General features: G+C 42.6%; 1 protein-coding gene across 1 annotated transcript in view; it reads left to right on the top strand.

Moving 5' to 3' along the window:
- Positions 1-1,476: 1,476 nt before the first annotated feature.
- The window catches only part of PSTPIP1 (proline-serine-threonine phosphatase interacting protein 1), a 56,745-nt gene continuing 39,404 nt past the window's right edge, over positions 1,477-18,817 (top strand). The window contains exon 1 of the mRNA XM_085303942.1: positions 1,477-1,703. Within this exon, the coding sequence (XP_085160068.1) occupies positions 1,671-1,703 (33 nt within the window). The 5' untranslated portion in view covers positions 1,477-1,670. The remainder of the gene's footprint in view (positions 1,704-18,817) is intronic.

Here is an 18,817-nt window from a genome sequence, read left to right on the forward strand (position 1 = left end):
GCTCCCGCGGGCCGCGCCGGGCGGCACGGGCCCGGCGCGGCGCTCGGCGCCACGCTGGCTCCGACAAGTGGCTTTTTGGTTTTTCAGTTTGGGGCCAAACTGAAAACAATGCAAAAACAGCAAATCATCCTGGATTGACCAAAACGCTTTTTTCCGTTCGCCTAATGCGTTTCTTTACGAACTCCAGCAGCAGCGAAACTATCAGCCTCAAAACAAAGCTGTAAGCTGCAAATAAAACGATGAAACCCTTGGGTTTAGAAAGAGTTAGATAAAACATTCTTAAAAAGACTTTTTTTCCCCCCAGATCAAATATTACAGCTGTTTCCTGTGACCTCAAAATGTATTTTTTCAGGGAATTTTTACTCCTAGAAGACAGCTTCACTCRCTCCTCAACACCCTTTGCAAGTGGATCCGTACGTTTCTCTCCCTCCCTCCCTCGTGTGATGGTGCTTTTCTACCGCCRCTCTCGGCAGTCAAAGCAGTTTCACATCTCTGGCCCAGAAAACGCTCCCTTCYTTTGGTCCTCCTCGCCTTTCCCGTGGTTTTCCCAGTGCCAAAGCGCTGCGCGACACACTGCCCGYGTCCTGCACTGCTGCTCTTCTCCAGACCGTCAGGAAGGGAGCGCGTCAGAGCCCCGATCTCCAGAACATCGGTCACRGTAAGTCGCTCGTTAAGCGACCGCTCGTGACTCCAGCCGCCGTGAGACCTCTCTGAACAGATCTTTGGAGCTCGGAGAACCGAAGCGACGTCCTCGCCCCGAAGCAACCTGCCCGCGTGGCTGCCGCTGCAGGGACACGCAGGCATCAGGAGGAATTTTGGTTTGCTATGGCAGAGTAAGTCCCGGTGTGTTTGTGCGAGGAGACGGAAATCAGAGAATTTCTCTGTACACCTACAGGCATCCGCACACACGTGTGCAGACACCTCTACCCTTTACGTCTGCAGTTTAGCTGGAGTCTTGAAAAGCATTTTCAGTTGCAAAATACAGCTTTGCAGCTACGCTTCCTGTGTACGTGGCTGTGTATATACACATATATAAATATATACATGTGTATAAACACACACACGTATATATACACACACACGAGCCTTTACCAACTTTACACGATATGGGAGAAAAGTAGTACATCCTTTTTCTTTTAAAAATCTTTGTAATACCACAGAGCAATATCACAATGTGACTCTGATTTCCTCCCTCGTTTATCTGTTTGCATTGTGCTGGCTTCGTTTGCATTTTAATTGCTCCCTCTCCCCCCTAGTAGCCGATCAAATCCTATCACTGAATTTTTCTTTCTTTCTTTCTTTTTTTTTTTTTTTGCAAGCCGCTAACACGCACGCATGGCAAGGGACAGACTGACATCATTTGACATCTCCTTGCTTCCTCATTTCAATACTAACTGTTTACCAGAAGAGAAACGGGTTTGGGGCTAGGGTGCTGAGCGTGTGCACCTCTCTGGGTGTGAGCAAGAGGTCGTTACACTGAGCTGCCCGGATCTGCCCAATGCTATTTTTCACCAGCTTGGCTCTAGAAGAGACAGGACTGTGGATGTGTTTCACTTGCTGCTTCGCCTGGGCTATAGCAACAACTTCAAAGCTCAGCGCTGCTGCTGCTGCTCTCTTCTGAGAACAAACTTCTTGCTGAAGGATTCCTGCCCCTCCATAAGCTGATAATAATGACCCAGCTGCAGTTTAAAGATGCATTTTGGGTAAGTGAGTATTTCCTCTGTATTTCCTCTGTTAAATGTGTTTATATTTAACAACAATTTAAAATACAGTTTTGCTTTAAATAGAGTTTAAATCTAATTTAAATACTTTTCTATATTTTATATTTAGTTTAGTAAAAAAGCAAATTTGCCTCCATGCAAAAACATACCGTCTGGGTAGTATAAGTATCTGGTCTTAAACAGAAGGCTGCTTTGTAAAGAATTACGTCCAGTTCACTCTAACAACTGACATTCCTAATTTCTTAGCTATGCCCCCAAGCGTTTTTTGGAAAGGACGTGGATTCRTCTGTCTCGTTTTCCCAAGAGCACTTGCTTGCGGTGTGTATCCTTGTCTTTTAGGAGTGGCTCCTCTGAGCAGGTGAACTGCTACTAATCACTATTGAATCTAGTGTCTGCAYGTAGAATTTAGCAGCATCTGCAGTGCCAACCAGCGCCACACAAAACGTTACTGTGCACCCACCCGCCGAGCCCATGCCTGTTTTTACATGCAAAAGGGCGTGCAGGAGGCGTCTAGGTGTCCAGGAGTCCTACGGCACCATACGCAGGAAAACCTAGCAGTGAGGTTTGAGAACGAAGCCAGAGCACTCACAGCTGGTTAAGAACAGGGAATGCTACAGCATGTTGGTGTGTTTGGTTCCTGTTATCTGACTTTCAGTTGAAGAATCTTTGGGTGTCATATTTTCGTGCTCTTTCTCTGCAGTTACAAGAGGGGAAGAACCCTATCCTGCAAGTGTAACCTGAGATTCTCTTGTAATTGCTCCTGGAGGTGAAGTTTTAAGGAAAAAACAATGAACCAAAAACCCTAACATAGCAAAGTTGGGCATACAGGGTGTTTGTGTCCATGGTTGCCTCCTGTCTTGGCAATCCCTTTTCCAACAGCAGGCGAATTCCTCCTGCMATTTGCACATTAAGCTGGGTCGAACAGACCCTTCAAGGTGTTTGTGCTTTTTGTGCTGTTCTTTCAGTCCACCCTCCCTTCAGGATAAACTCTCTCTTGCTAAAATAGATRAGCAGACCCAAGCACATATTTTGGTAAACCACCTTCCTTCCACCTTCCAGGAATCCTCCCCAGCTCCACTAGAGAACTTGGTTTGAACAGTTAAAAGTAATGTAATGAGAAAATACCAAAATTAATTTTCATTAAAAAAAAATCAGGAATTCRTTGATTTTCATTTTCACCACACTTACAAGAGATTCTTTACACCTCTTCTTCTGCAAAGATACTAATTGCGTGGTCAAAAACACAGGATAGGRCATAAAACGTAACCCAGCACTACTGCAGGAACTTCAGCTTTTGCATTTCTGGACTTYCTCCAAATGGTGCAATCTTACTTTAGAACTGATATATTTTTTATATTTACTATGTTTAGTCATGTTAGCAAGAGTATAATTCCTGTTTGGCCTTGAAGTGCATATCTTCTGTAAAGGAAAGCATCTTTGTTTCTAATATTATTTGGTTGGAAACTTTATATTGCTAGGCTTGATTAAGAGGGCATATCATATCCTGTGCASTAAGGTAGTTTTAGCTATGCAATAAAAATATTTTTAAATGAAAATTTACAGGATATTGCACAATGTGGCAAAAGAGTACAGCTTTTCCCCCAAATTGCAAGATCAGCAGTTATATTTGGTACTCATTAGTAAGATGGAAACATATTTGCTCAGTTCGCTTTGGTGAGTAATTATTTCCTTTATTCCATTTGTATTATATGTATCATAATATTATGATTAAAAAAACAAGTATATTTGGATCATACTAGATCACTCAAAACAGATCCCTGATCTCTAAGATCTGCCTAAGGACAGCACAACCTCCCCCCCCTCTCTGGGGCTCAGCCTGGCCAGGTATTTCTAGGCAACAACTCCCCGCTTTTATCTTCAGTGGACAGGCAGGAGCAGCCTGCGTACCTATCTCGATGTAATATAGGTACATTTTTGCAGTGCGCACAAACCCCCAAAGCAGCAGATCTTCCCTGACTAGCAGAGAAATGGCATCATTCRTTCTCCAAAGTCCCTCAAACTTCTAAGAACAGTGTGCTGTCTCTCAGGAAAATGTAAGCCTTTGCTTGTAACTGGTATAATTTTTAATTTCCCCTTTCCCCTACTAAATGTAGCAATGATAGCCTTGTGCTAGAAGTTTTGCAGTTTTATTTTATTTCATCATGGCCCAGGCTAAAACTACTTTTTATTTATTTTTTTTTATTTTGCTTTTACATCCTCTACACACTCAATAATGGTTTAAGGGACGATTGCTCAAAGCTCCACTAAAATGTGTTTCCTCAGCAGAAGTTTCCTGTCGTCTGATAATATTTTTTTGAAAATCTTAGGGAGATTAAAATAAGAATCAGTTCTGATAGCCAGTGCAGGGCAATTACTAATGGATAAGTATTCTGCTGAGCTGCAGTATAAACGTAACAGATCTTACATGTGTTCTCTAAGATCGTATTAGACAGGTATGTAAATTCTCATATTAATAGTAACATGTCTGTGATACCAGCTGAGTTTCATGATAACAGGGTTATGTTACTAGCAGAGATCTGACCAGCGTTCAATTTACTGTTACAAAAAAACAGTAACCAAGATATTTTTTTGCCTTCTGTCATAAATACTGATGATCTCCTTCCTGGCCTCATTCCACATTCCGGTACTGGCCCTTTGCTTTTCCACTGATTTTTCTTTTCATTGCCTTTTCCTTCTATTTCTTATTTTCTCCAAGATTCTGCTCAACACCCCAGCTGCAACCCTGTGAAAYGTAACTATTTCAGGTCAAGAGGTAGATAGGGCATTTACGGACGTCCTTTGGTGCTTTGTCCTAGACACCTGGGAAGAAGGAATGAGGAAGACTTTTGGAGGAGGCATTTAGTTTCTGAGTGGGATCAAAAGTGCTTTGAGTTCAGTGGGAGCAAATCTATTCCCTTTGGTAGCTGTGAATGAAACACGAGTAACCAAGTTAATTCTGAAAATGTGTTATGGGTTCCTCATGAACTTAAATTAAAAAGATGCTGCACAGCGTGAMGTGCTTTTCCCTACTCAGCTGTGGAATGAGCGCAGGAATTGTGGATTTTGATAACTCAAATTTAAAAGCACTAGTGAGCTGGAGATATGGACCAGCAAACAGGACACAGGCCTTGAACCTGAGATAGGAAGATTTAGTTCCTTGTCCTGCTCTAGTCTTCTCTTCTGACTTTGGTCAAGCCACATTCTTTACCTCTAAAATAGCAGGATCCTACCTCCTCGAGCATGCTAAAAAGACTAGACCAAAGATTATTGTCAGATATTATAGCAGTGGGAGCTGTGTGAGCTCCTAAGATAAACAGCCTGTTATAAACAAAGATGCTTTCTTAATCTCTCTTAATTTGAGTTTAGAATATGTTCTGTGACAGGTTCAACACAGAACATACTTCATAARCGAATCTTTTGGCTATTTCTGTAGCTTTTTCACATAATAGTATGTTGTACATGCCCAAAAGACCTAATTAGTTTCATGAAAATTTTCACCCCTAATGAGACTGTAAGCTGTGATACAAAAGCACAAAAATGATCATAAAAGATCCATAAAACCTAATAGTAAAACTATTTTTACAACTTAGTATGCAGTATACCAACGAAATATATCAATGCTTTACTTAAAAAAGGAAGTCCTTTTTCATACTAGGAGCCACCCTGCTTTCATGTAGAGGCTGTATGAAGTTAAGAACCCTGTACATGGTTTTGTTTTGTTTGGCTGTGGTTTTCACCCAGGTCTGCCAGGAGGAAGCAGCCCTGGCAGGTCTGTTGGCAGGGAGGGACCAGGTGCTTGGCTAAGGCTCCTTCCCAGCCTCTGTTTTGGAGGTAGGGCTGAGCCCGGTAAGAGGAGGACATCGCTCCTGACCATTTTTATGCTGGCATTTGAGCTTTGCAAGTGGTTCACCATTAACTTCTATTTGAATTGGATTCTACCAGTTGTAACCCTATTTACTGACATTTGGCAAATTAAAATAAATAATCTGGTGTACKGGCAGGCTAGACGCTGTTGTCGATACGTACTGTGGCTGTCTGGACTGGAGAAAATGTGAGTAGGGCTGATCTGTAGCTGCGTAGGTAGTGGTCTTGCTTACGTTCAGAGGATGCTGTTGCTGGTAGATGAGCATGGAGATAGAGGAAAGTGGGAACTGACCCTGAAAAGCAGAGCTGGCTGTCCAGCTGAAGCCTGTTTGTTGTGAGGTCAACTTCATCTCCATGGATTATAGTGCTCTGTTCATCTTTTACATGGACTATCTTCCTATTTTCCCCCATAATAGGAAATAGCTGGTCTGGGAATGAAGCTTTGCTCCTTGGGACAGTGAGAAGCACCCTGTGGAGGGGGCTGCAATTTCAGAAGTCACTGAAACCACAGGAAATKACAAGAAGGAAACTTGATTAGTTGTTGTGGCTATGGAAATAYTGGTGCTTTCAGGATTCACTTCTGAGCAGAACACAACACAGCAGTTAAAGTGAAACTCAAGTGAACTAACACTCCCAGAACAGGTATTAATAGTGAGACAAACACACTAACGGCTATGTCAACCTCCCATATTCCTAAGACACCGCCTAGGAGAGTGTGCAAGGGCCTGAAGTGCAGCACATCTGGGGTGGTTCACAGAATCACAGAGTAGCCGAGGTTGGACGGCACCTCTGGGATTGCCTGGTCCAATCCTGCTCAAGTTGGGTCAGCTAAGGCAAGTTGCCCAGGAGCCTGCTCAGTTGGCTTTTGAAYATCTCCAAGGATGGAGACTCCACARCATCTCTGGGAAACCTGTTTCAGTGTTTGACCATCCTCACAGTAAAAAAGTTTCTTCCTATGTGTAAATAAAACTTCTTGGATTTCAGTCTGTGCTCATTGCCTCTCACCCTGTCACTGGATACCACTGAGAAGAGTCCAACTTCGTCTCCTTTCTTCCTTCCCATCAGATATTTATAGACATTGATAAATTCCCCCTGAGCCTTCCCTTTGTGAGGCTAAACCCAGCCTCTCCTCGGAGGAGAGATTCTCCAGGGTACATCTCGGATTCTCTCTGTGAATCTCATTTTGATATATTTTTTTCTCCCAAGACTGGGTGATTCATTGGTCTTCCCTTTCCTCCCTCAAGCCTTGCACARCGGAGCGGAGCAGAGCAGAGCAGCACCAGCCCTCTTTCATCAAAGTCTGCAGTCGCTAACCAGGGCCACAAACCTTTAGTTGCTTTGAAAGCACAGTGGAACGCTCTGAATTTCAGTCCAGTTAAATTTACTGCACATTTGTAGGGAAGGCAAAACAGGCTGCTTTGTAAACAGATTTTTTATTTTGTTCTTCAGCTCCTTTGAGCTCAAAACCACCTTGTTCTGACTTTACTTTCATGCCATAGCACAGCAAGGTATTTTCTGGCTGGCAGATGGCAGATAAAACACTTGTTTCATCCCCTGTTTTATCTAGTTCTTTGTAATAAAATATTTCTCAGCAGCTGCAGTTCAGTAATGCCTAAAGTTCATGGTGTTATCCAGACAGAATTTCAGGATTCGAGTCCGGGATGAGATAARGGCTGGAGTGCAAGGCTCTGCACTGGAATTAGTGTTGCTTAGAGGATAAAGAAAAAGAAATGTTGAAAACATGCATCCAGATCCCAGCATCTTTTCAGTTCCCCTATGAATTTCTCCCTTACTAAAAAGAGGAGTTCAGTACTTCTTCAATGTAGTGGAAAAACATTACTGAACAAGATTGAGGAATTGAAAAGTTCCATAGCAGTTGGTAAAGCTATGCAACTTCATTTTTGCTTCAAATGAAAGATTAGTGGTTGCTGATAAGCTATAAGTCTTGAGAGCTAAAATAAAAACTGAGCAGCAAAGCTTTCAGGCTGGTTTAGAGACACTAGCTCCTGTTTTTCCATTTAAATACAAGAATAAACTAAAACCAACAAACAAACAAACTTTTTTTYCCCCTTTTATGTAACATCTTTTCAAACCAAGATGCTGTCCAAACCCGATTAATTTCCTAAAGGGAAGAAAAATGAAAAACAATGGATGGGGGCAAAGGCGAGAAGGAATGGGTAGACGAAAGGAGACGGAGGGCGAGGCGGAACGGGAAGCGGAGTGCCCGAAGCCACGCCGGCCCACCTCGCTCCCTGCTCCTTCGTCGCTGTCGGAAGGTAACGCAGCAGTTTGTACCTGGGGCGGGTGCAAAGGGAAGAGCCGACGTGACGGAGCCACTGCGGGCACGGCTGGCTAGGACCCATGTTCCTGACAACATGTTTTGCGGAAGGACGACCTTGGACGGGGCAGCGGCCCGGTGCGCTACGTGCTCTGCAGCGACGGGGGCGCTTGGCTCGGCCCGGGAGCTCGTGCTCCCTACGAGCTGCCCTCGCACAGGCTGGAGCTCGGGCAGGAGCTCTCCCTGCTGCGGGAGGTATTTGCTCATACACAAGTCAAACAGCTAGAGAACAGAGAGATTAAAATAAAATTCATCTCYGTATAGACAGCGGATGGTGGTTAGAGTGCCAGCTCGGGCAGTGGGATGTCCCAGTCAGAGCTGCTTGACCCACCGCAGGTTTTATCTTTAGAGCAGTGTAAACRTCTCGCTCTACGTTAAAAAAAAATTATATATTTATTTATTTTTGTCAAGAGGTGAAGTATGGACATTCTAAACGTTAAAAAAGTTGCAAGGCATGAAATCTATTTCTCAGCCTGCTCTAGTAGCGACAGCAGTTCATGTCGGGTGAGAGAAGCTTACRAGAAAACAAAACACATCTAAGCAGATAGTGCGGGGGCTTCTTGGTGAGTGAAACACGAATTTCCCTCTTGCTAGTTAAAGCACCAGGCAGTTCTCAGTGAACAGACACCCCAGTCCTGACCCTAAGGCTGAGGCAACAATTTTAAGAGCTCAAATGGTTTGGAAGTACATGTGGTTAGGTTAGTGCAATCTCTTAGCGTGCATCTGCTTACATAAACCAGGCCCATTTTCTGTATCCTAGGAGCTCACAGYAGAGCGGCGGTACATCCAGCTGAATACCTTGCTGACTAAGAAATTCCTTCCAAGACAGAATTAATTAATTTTGTATTATTTTTGCATAAGGAAGGAGAGAAATTTATGGAGACAGTGTGCTTGCGATCACAGAGAAGTATCTTCCAGAAGCAAATGTAACGCTGGCACTGTTGTCTCATCTGGACAAACTACTAGAATTTATTTAAATGAACCCCCTTTGGGACCCTCTAAAAGTCAAAAGTTGATTTTCTTCTGTTAGATTACACAACTCCCCCACCCCGAGTTTGTGATACATCATCCTAACGGAGAATAAATTGCATCATATTGAGTAACAGGATATGTTGAAAATGATTATTTAGGTGGTAAAGATCTCTTGTAAAATGGAAATGGCAGTATCTAGCTATCCAAACAATCCTCCCTAAGAATGAATGAAACCTTTAGCTCATTCCCCTTACACTGCAAGACTCTGAGAAGATCTGTGRACGCTTCATCCTTCCCCTGGGCTAWGGAAGGCCACCAGCAGAACGGCTGGTTCCTCTTACAAGGGAACCAGGGAAAGTGCCTGAAGCAGCACRTTGTGTTTAGTGGCRTTTTCAGGACTAACAAACTTCTGTAAGTTTTCTAGGACAGGGAGGAGAAAGGCAGATAGGTTTGGTACTGAATTAATGACCAGCAAAGCAGGTCTGGTTCCAGTGGCTCTGTACGGCCTTTAAACTGCTGTCGGTGGACCTGAACCAGTCAGGATTGCTTTGTGTAGCCCTCTGCTTCCCACCCTTGCGGTGGTTTGGGCCCGGGCCCACAGCGTTTCCAGGAAGAAAGAAGCTGTCTCATAAAGCAGAAGAAAACTGCAAGCAAATAAACTCAAGAGGAATAGAAACAAAAACGTAAAAATGATTTTAGAAGTCTTATAAACTGCCATTATTTGGTATAAAACAGAAGTAACCTCTCCTTTTAAAATTTGGTTTCTCTTTATTTTGCTTTCAGTTTCTTTCATGTAGCTAATATCAGTAAGGGACTTGAGAAACATCTGATCTCACCATTGACGCACTCATCTATCTGACTTGGGACGGCACCATGGCAAAGCAGCACGGTGCTTCAGCCTCTGACTATAAAAGAAAGGGGCAGATGCTCTCAGCAGGCCTTTCTGTTCCCCTCCTTTACGGRTTCAGCTGATGCTAAAGCAACCACACACAAAACGTTAAAGGGATGCCACCATTTCAGATCTGTGYGCTAAGTCCCTTCAAGCTCTGAGGTAAAACTAGTGAGGGATTTTGTTCCCTCTTATTCCCTTTCTTGTTATCCCCGTCATAAAGCTTCTCCAGAAATCTTTTATAGCAGAATTTCCCGAATGGATTCATAACATTTTTCTCCTCATTTTTTGTGTGATGCACGTCTGGCTGCTGTCCTGTTGCTAGCACAGGAAAAACGACAGGGGTCTGGCCAGGTAATAAGAGCACGTCATGCCCTGAAGGTGGTAGGGAACATCCGGAGACCCCCTGAAAGCTGCAGGAACTTCAGGTCAAGGCTAGAATCAGTAGAAGCAGAAATAGGCAAATAAAAGCGTAATGCAAACCTGCTAGAATACATGCAGCTCAAGAGAGAATGCACTATGTTTTCCCTGGCTGCTTTGCAGTACAACACATCTGGAATAAAACAACAGATGACAGCGTCACAAAATAAAAAACAGTGCTCTTCTTTGTGTTTCTTTACGCTTTCTCCTACTTGGTACAAAGCAGGTGTTCTCGTGAGAAAGGCCAGCGCAAAGTTTCCTGTTCCTGACGTTGTGGGTACTCTTTGGGGATGATTCAGGAATTTAGGCATTACAAGAGATTGGCAGGTGGGCAACTGGAAGGAAGTGATACTATGGTGCRTCTCCGAGCCTCTGCTTCTGCCTTCCAAAAGCTCCTTCCACATAACATTTGGAAGAAGCTGAAAGTTCAAAGATCGCCCTGTCATGTTCTCCACTCCTCCAACAAAAACTGGGAGGACTGATTTCATGTTAATAATGTTATGAGATACAAAATCACTCCTATCCAAAGAGAAACAAAAAACTCCAAAAAACTAAAACAGCCTTGCAATTTTTACAGAAAGAACAAAAATTAATCTATAGTTTTTCTTCTCTAGGAGACATTGTGCATTTTCAGACTATTATTCAAAGTATTAAGAGAGAAGGCTAAAATGAAAAACTCGGGCAGAGTCCTTATTACACAATGAAACAGAATTCCCGAGTCTGTTCCCAGTTTGCCACCAGGTTCCTAGCCAACAAATGACCTGCAAAAGTCAAGGAGGTTCTTGTGCAACTGTCACTTTGTAGCTATGCAAATAATAGGGTGATTAAAATTTGAGAAAGCCAGACTTCATACTACGACTATAAGAACGCCTCATATATAAGACATTAGCAGCCCAGAACGTGAGCGAGGAGGGGGCAGACTAAGGAAGCTGAGGGGTGAATTCCTCTTGTCAGCAGAAGCCTAAAACACCCATTTCCTTCTCTGAGCAAACCTGCGATGTCCCAGAGAGTGAAACACCACTGGGAAACTAATGGTTTGCTCAATGCTGCCAATTTTGCAATGCTGCCATGAAGTTTGTGAAATATCAATTTAAATTTGTTTCTGGATATCTTACCTCCTGCAGGACTGGAATTTGATGAGAATCTCTGTTTTCATTTTAAGTTTTCTGGTTTAGTTTGTTATATAAAGAAGTGCAAGACTAATTTAGCAACTCAGCAATTGGAACGCTGCAAATCCAATGCTTTTGCCATCTAATTTTGAAAGGCCTCATTCAAGATTTGCATCTGTGCTATGTCTCGCAACATTATTTGCTCCCCATGAAAAGTACTGCACCACAGATTTAGGTAACAAAGATTGTAGCGTAATTGCAACCTAAGCCTCATGTTAAAAATCCCCAAACTAACTTGTGAAATTATCACCAAAAAGTCTCAGGATCATCATCCACATCCTTAGCAAACACCTACGACTCAGAGGTGCAAAGATGGAATTTCCAAGAAATGGAAGTATTTGCAATGTTAGCACACCCAGCTCCAGCCCGCCTATGCTCCTTGCTCTTTTCTGTTTATATAGAAAAAAAATTTACTTTAGAAAAAGTATTTTTAAAAAAATCTGCATGAAAGCTGCAGTGACTTCAGTCTCGCAAGAGGCTGCTGCAGTGCAGAACCGGGGCCTCACCTCGTGTAGACGGAGCCGGTGCCCAAGGGCTTCTTTTCGCTCCAGGGCAAACTGAAACCGAGGCATCCTTCCTCAACATCACCTCGCGTGCCAGTGCTAGAGCTGGGATTTGAACAGTGACTTCATCTTTTCTTACTAACCTTTCTTTATCCATCAGGTGCACAGCTCAAGCAGAGCTTCATGCTACTGCATTTTATATCACAAGTAAGATAGTCTCAGAGTGGCTCAGAAAAGGAGCAGTAAATTTCCCAAATCACCAACACATGACACGTTTTCATGTGAATAAATGCCTAGAAATGCTAGGAAATTTTAAAGTATCCCACAAAAACATACAAAACAAGTGATTTACTTACAATGAAAGACCACGACATGATAGAAAATATCCAGCCCACTCAAACACACTTTGAGATTACAACGTTAATTTGACTATTGGCTACTAAATCTGTTTGCTGCTAACTTACAGGATATACCTAGTCCTTGACAGAGCACTTGAAGAGGAGAGAAGCAGAAAAAGAGATCAAAGTCTATAAACACTCTTTTGAAGCTGTGCTACCATTACGCTGTAATATAATACAGTGATATAATTCACTGATATAATTCAGTGAGAGCAACTCTCTTTCAATCTATTCAACCTACTACTGAGATACCAAGTATGATACAACTGTGAACAGCATGGATTTCCCTCTGACAAAAGAAAAAAATATTGGCAAAATGATGCTTGTCCAAAACTATTGCCAATTCTTTCTCTAAGCTTCTACCTCACAGCCAATAATTATTTCCTTTATAAGTCCATAAAAAAGAATCTTCGGTTTTTGTTATACTAAAATGGTCAAGATTTGAATAGTCAAYTAAACCAGATAAATTACGGTATAAACAAGAGAGGGAGCTAAAAAATTCCTTAGGTATTCAAAACAGATTCAGTTTCAGAATTCTTTTTTTTAATATGTATGATGACTGATGTCTATGTTGTAACTGTCAACATTGGTGCTGTTACTGGCAGAAGTCAGACCCTCCCCTGCAAACACAAATCAGTAAAGCCTGATCGATTCACATCACTTTCTGAACATTAGTAGTTAGATGAGCAAGTCTTTGAGTTTGGCAAGTGCTTTGCTCATGAGCCTGGATATTTTTGCTTCAATTCAACTTAAACTAACAGCCATGTACCAAAACCATATTTTAATTACCAGTGAAGTGTTTTAGTCTTTCCAATTCTCTATTACTGCATTAATACCCTTGTGATTTCAAAACACAGACACTTGCTCTTCAAAAAATTATGATCACGATAYAGTCACCTTCTAAGCACCCAGCAGCGTGAGGCATGGGGAACAGATGCCCTGTAAGGTTAATTCTCAGTTAGTTAAAAACACAAGACTTAGCACAAGGTTCCTCAGCTTTAGGCCACCAGGATGTAGGAGAACCTATGTTACCTCTCGACTGTCTTCCCACTGAACTTTCCAACCCTTGGGCTGGAAAGGGAATTGACACTCAAGCTTCCCACTCGCATCCTTCTTCACATAAACAAAATCCTCTGAACCTCTCCCTAACGAGTCCAGTATCATTGCACACCTCAGAGCCACTCATGAATAGTCTTTTCCACAATTAACTCCCGAGGTTTACCTGTGTGATTGCCTATGCAGATGGAAAATCACAGTTGCAGGGCACCTTTCTGCTTTGGTACTAATGTGCGGGTGCAGCATCTTTAAGCTGCAGGGAAAAAAGAAAAGGAAAGGAGAAAGTATATCCCAGTGTGCTATCAACACCTCTGCTTGCAGTCTTCCATGCCTCCTCTCACTTCCATGTCTTCTTAACTTGACCAGTTAAACTACAGTATAAAACTTGTGCTTTTCAGTCTCATGTTCCCTCTTACATTTCTCTCATCTCTGGAGGGAACAGTGTTGCTCATTACATTGGAGGGAAGCAACTTCTGCAAACAGAGAGAGTAGAGGAAATGCTGCCTCTCCATTAGCTGCGACTCTCCCTATAAGGAGAAAAACCCTCGGCTCAAGTGCAGAGACCAAAGAGCGTAAAGAAGTATTAATGGAAAAAAACAGAACAGTACAAATCTGCCTCCAACACTGAAATCCTTTTGTCATGCGCTTTTGCTACTAGTGATTACAGGTCTGTTGGACAACACAGATTAACTAATCCTTTTGATTAGAATGACAATGAGCAAATCCTCTTTCACAGCCATGCGTGTTTTGACTAAGTGGAATCGCTTTCCTGGCAATGAGACAAATTACTGGTGGTGATTCAAATCACCCTCTTCCAGGCCATTAAGATTTTGCTACAAACAACATTTTAAATATTTAATTAATTTATTTATTATCTAATTAAAGCATTTCTTTCTATTTTCTAAAATAAAGAAAGTAACTGAATTAGTTTATCATTTTAACAGAAGGTAGTATATAACCATCCCAGAGAAGCAATGATCTCTAATTTTCAGTTAAGAAACAAAACTGTCGCTCAAGTATATATGTTCCACTGCTTACACCATTATGAGACTAGTAATTGGAAGCAGGAACTCTTAATGTAGTGATATAAGTGGATCTCCTACACTTTATTGACAAGAAAGTTGGTCAATTTATTTTTATATTGCATATCAGGATTAGTCATTACTGAGTACCTGGACAATTTAGAGTGATTTTATGAATACAAGATTTTTTAACATCAGTATTTTATTATCATAACTAATTGTTTATCTTCAACATCAGATTGACTATTCACAGGCTCTGCTCTTCATTTCCAGCTCGGGAACTTCAGCCAGAGATCTGAAAACCAACATGGGTACTATAAGCTCTCTCAACCCCCACCAAAATTTGGGAAGGCTGTGAAAATCAGGCCAGGCCTTCTTTGGCTATATTCTGTACATATAAACTTTAGAAAGTAAATTCTCAATCAGTGCATTTCAAGCAAAGAAGGCTGCAGAGCACACAGTCCCTTCTCCCTGCTTCTGCTCGTCTGGTCTCCTTGGCACAGGCTGAGGAGCCACAGAGGAGCCTGTTGTCCATGGTCTGCTCCTCTTTGACTACTTAGTAGTTCTCGTAATCATCACAAAGTCCCAGCTGAGAGGTGCCCAGGCACTAGCTATGCAGTATGACTTTAGCAGGCTTTACAAAGACATTGGCAGTAAATGTTAATTTTAAAAGAAATGGAAAATGGAAAAATAGAATTAAAGCAAGACAGCTTATTAAGGCTGGGTAGTTGGTTAACCCAAAACCATCTTGCTGCCTTAAGAGTTCTGACAAAGGAAACGTAGAAACGTAGAGTCTACTTGGTTGCTACATAGAAATCCTTAAGAAACTAGATAACAATCACAAAACAGAACTCTGAATAGACAAAGCAGGAGAACAAGAACTATAACGTAGGTAAGGAACTTGTTCTGGGGGAGATGCTGATGGCTTGTGCTAAAATGGCAATCCCTGAACTGGGGGAAGAGTCCTCAAGAGTTGATTTCAGGATTGGTTTTATTTAGTATATCCACTGGAGATACTGGTATAAGATGTTAATGATATGCTGACCGTATTTGCTGTTGAGACAAACACAGAGAATGAAATATTGTATAGGAGATATCTGATACCCTTAAAGCTCAGGGTAAGAGATAGCAGATAAAATCAGTTTTTCAAAGTGCAAAACCAGGATAAGAGGCCAGTAGCAAAAAAGTCTGATACAYTCCGGCACTTTATTAGGTAAAATGGCAGGAGAGGAGAAAAATCCAGGTATATCAATAGATCATAGAACAGTTAGACGCCACTGGTATGCTTTGAGGATGGAAGAAAGCATATATGATCTTCTGATCTACCCAAAAAGTATTTCCTAGAAAGAAGACATTAATGCCCCAGTACAAAGCACCAGTTAGACTTTACTAGGAGCAGTATGTCTCCCATGTTCAAAAGAGATTATTTCAGTCTCAAGCAGATAACATAGGAACATACAAGAATCATACAAGAAGCAAAGGAATGGAGAAGCAGTATCATAGGACAGGACAAGAGATTCATTTGTTGAGGTTTAACAACAGGCCGAGTGAGGGTGTAATTACAAAACACATTACAGAAGAAAAAGAGATTTTGAAAAGAAAGGGCAATGGCTGTGCAAGAAAAGGAAAACCTAAATGAATGATAGCTATGTTGTGGTTGGAAATTTAGAAGAAACATTTCAGGGTGTGAGACCACAGCAGCTCAAACTCGCCTAAATCCAAGTTGCCACCTGGCTGTTTCCTCTCTGCCCTTGCTCTAGCATACGACATGCTAGTGCCACAAACTATTTAGCTTTAAGGCAGCTCAGCTCCCTGCACCAGCTCCCTGGGGGCTGAGGCAGCCCTGGTTTAGAGTGATTTCAGCTATTGTGGCTTCTTCAGGAACACAAAGTGAGGACAATAATAGTTTTTGGGTGGAGCCCTAAAAAATGAAGAAATGATTAAATAGATGTTTGTAATGGCAAGAGAACTGATTTGACACCGGAAGTCCTTCATTTAGCAGAGGTCTGCATTTAGCTGGGACCGAATCCTTCTACAAGGGTCAGCTACCAGCACAGAAATCAAATGGCTCCAGCAGCCAACATCAGTCGGAGCAAAATCACAGAATCACAGAACAGTTGAGATTGGAAGGGCCCTCTGGAGATCATCTAGTCCAACCCCCTGCTCAAGAAGGGTCACCTAGAGCATGTTAGACAGGATTGCACCCAGATGGGTAATTCTAGCTCATGAGATTCTAGCTCATTCATCTGTAGCTGCACTAGCTCCATTTTTAACATGTTGAAATCATATTTTKGTTAGCAGGCGACAAACAGGAAGCAGATCTGTTGAGTAAGGCACCGACTTCTTTGTTTTTTTGCATACATATGCACACACCAGCACACAGAGTGAATGATGAAAATACTGCTTCCACATCCTGCCTGGTAGAAAGCCTGTGATCTAGGAATGTGCAAACTTTATGGATTTTGCATTTATACGGATGCCTTTCTATTTGCATTAAAGGGTGTGCAGAGCTCCAACAAGAACGCTAGGCCACAGCACACGACTCTGACTACCCACGTCAGCACAGCTTTGAAAGGACCCTTTGATTCAGACTGTGACAGTATCTGGTTAGACGTGCTGCAAAAAATCTTTCTCTTCCTGGTCACCAAGGCAGTGGGAACAGCGACATGGTTTTTAAAAYGGCATTGCTTCTTCCCCTTCCACTTTAATAGATTAGAACAAGGAGTCCAAACAGCTGAATCAAGTCTGGTAGGTAGCTTGGTCAGGTCCYTAGACGGGTTGCTGGTGAGCAGACTGACCCACAGGGGTACTGCTGCTGGGTTTTTTGGTTGGTGATAACAAGTAGATGTTAYGTTCTCTGTTCAGGGAATTTAATAAGTGATTCCCAGATGCAAGGAATTTGCCATTATTTCATTACAGCAAATGCTCCAGTTTAAAACTAGGGTGGGGAAGGGGAAGATACTGAGTGAATTTTAGCGCTTACTATAGAAAGAGATATGTTGAACAAAAATAGCGGAGTAACTTTACAGTCTGGTTATCGCTCTCTGTTTGTTACTCATGGCAGTATGCCTGGCTGCTGGGGTCGCACAAACCCATATGATATTTTTACATTCCTTTGGGCAGCATTTCTGCTCGTACGCAGCTACGGGATGTAGCTAATTGCATCTGGTAAATACAGTCAAAATTTCTGGGCTGTGAGCTGGTTGTGAAGCGTCTGACCAGAGCAGCTTCAGCCAGGCAGAGGGAAAGATTAATGAGAGACTTTTACAGCTACAGTGCCTGCTGCCACTGGGATGTTCTCAAAGAAAAAAAAAAAAGAAAGAAAAGAAAAAGGGAAGTGGGGGAAGTGACAATCTGTTGCCAGAGTATTATCAAAAACCGTCCCTACTTTCCTCCACGAGTGCCAGATCTTGCTTTTTCTCATTTATTTCACAGCAGGATCCCTCCTTGGGATCTGTGTCCTCAGAAACATTAGGAAAATTCATTGTTTTTTGAGATCCTGTTTCTTCAGGGGTGATGATATGCATCAGACGAGCATATGTAATCCTATCAGTTCCCTGTGGTTGCGACAGTGCTAACGCCCGATCCATTGTGCGCTCTCTGCATCATCTTTTATCTGCACTGTTGTTTCGCCTGTCTCTACAGTACAGACACTTTGCTGGCAGAGGCATTTGTCTATGTCTCATGCTAGCCATTACCCTGCTGTCTTCCCTGTCATCCCACTGCTCTTGATAAGAGTATCCATTAGGGAAGAAGGAATTGGTGCCATCAGGAAACTACCGTACTGGAAACATTACTCTAACCTACAGGTTTACAAAAATTGGCTGCAAAAATTTATCTTAGTGCTTGAGGAAGCAAAAAAAGGCTCTCAGGTATACAGAGCTGTATTCCCCAGGAGCTCTGGGTCCTGAGCGAGCAGCACCGCCGTGACTGCACCCTGCCCCCAGCCACGGCTGTTCACTCTCCCCTGTTCCTTGCCCATCGGAGGAGACTGGGAAGCAACACAAAAAAAAGTCAAGCATCCAAAAGGCTGCTTGCCAGAGGATCCTTCCCGAGTTCCCAGCTTCTCTTCTCCACAGCCATGGGGGAAAGCAACAGGCTAATGCATTCATTACGTGATAACTGCTTTGGGGACAGTGGACAGATTGCATACACTGTATTCAGTTTGTATACGAGCCTTGGCCATCCAGCTCCAAAACATGCCCTGTCAGATTGGGCAATCTGTAAATCAAAGATCGCCTTGGCTGGCTCCATCTGTCACGTGGGGTCGTGAAGCAGGACAGGCTGCAGCGCTGCACCAGAAAAATACCCCAGGCATGGGCAGCTCTGATTACTGAGTGCAAAAGCAAGGGAAGCAACCATCACTGGCAAATACTCTTGGAAACAGAGACTTCCAATTTCCTACAGACCTAATGATCCCATTCTTAAGCTCTCTGCATGCTTATGTTCCACCTTTTTTAATCTT

The sequence above is a fragment of the Rhea americana genome, unplaced genomic scaffold (genome assembly GCF_003343005.1).
Source record: "Rhea americana isolate MKP2758 unplaced genomic scaffold, rheAme1 scaffold_201, whole genome shotgun sequence".
NCBI classification, from domain to species: domain Eukaryota; kingdom Metazoa; phylum Chordata; class Aves; order Rheiformes; family Rheidae; genus Rhea; species Rhea americana.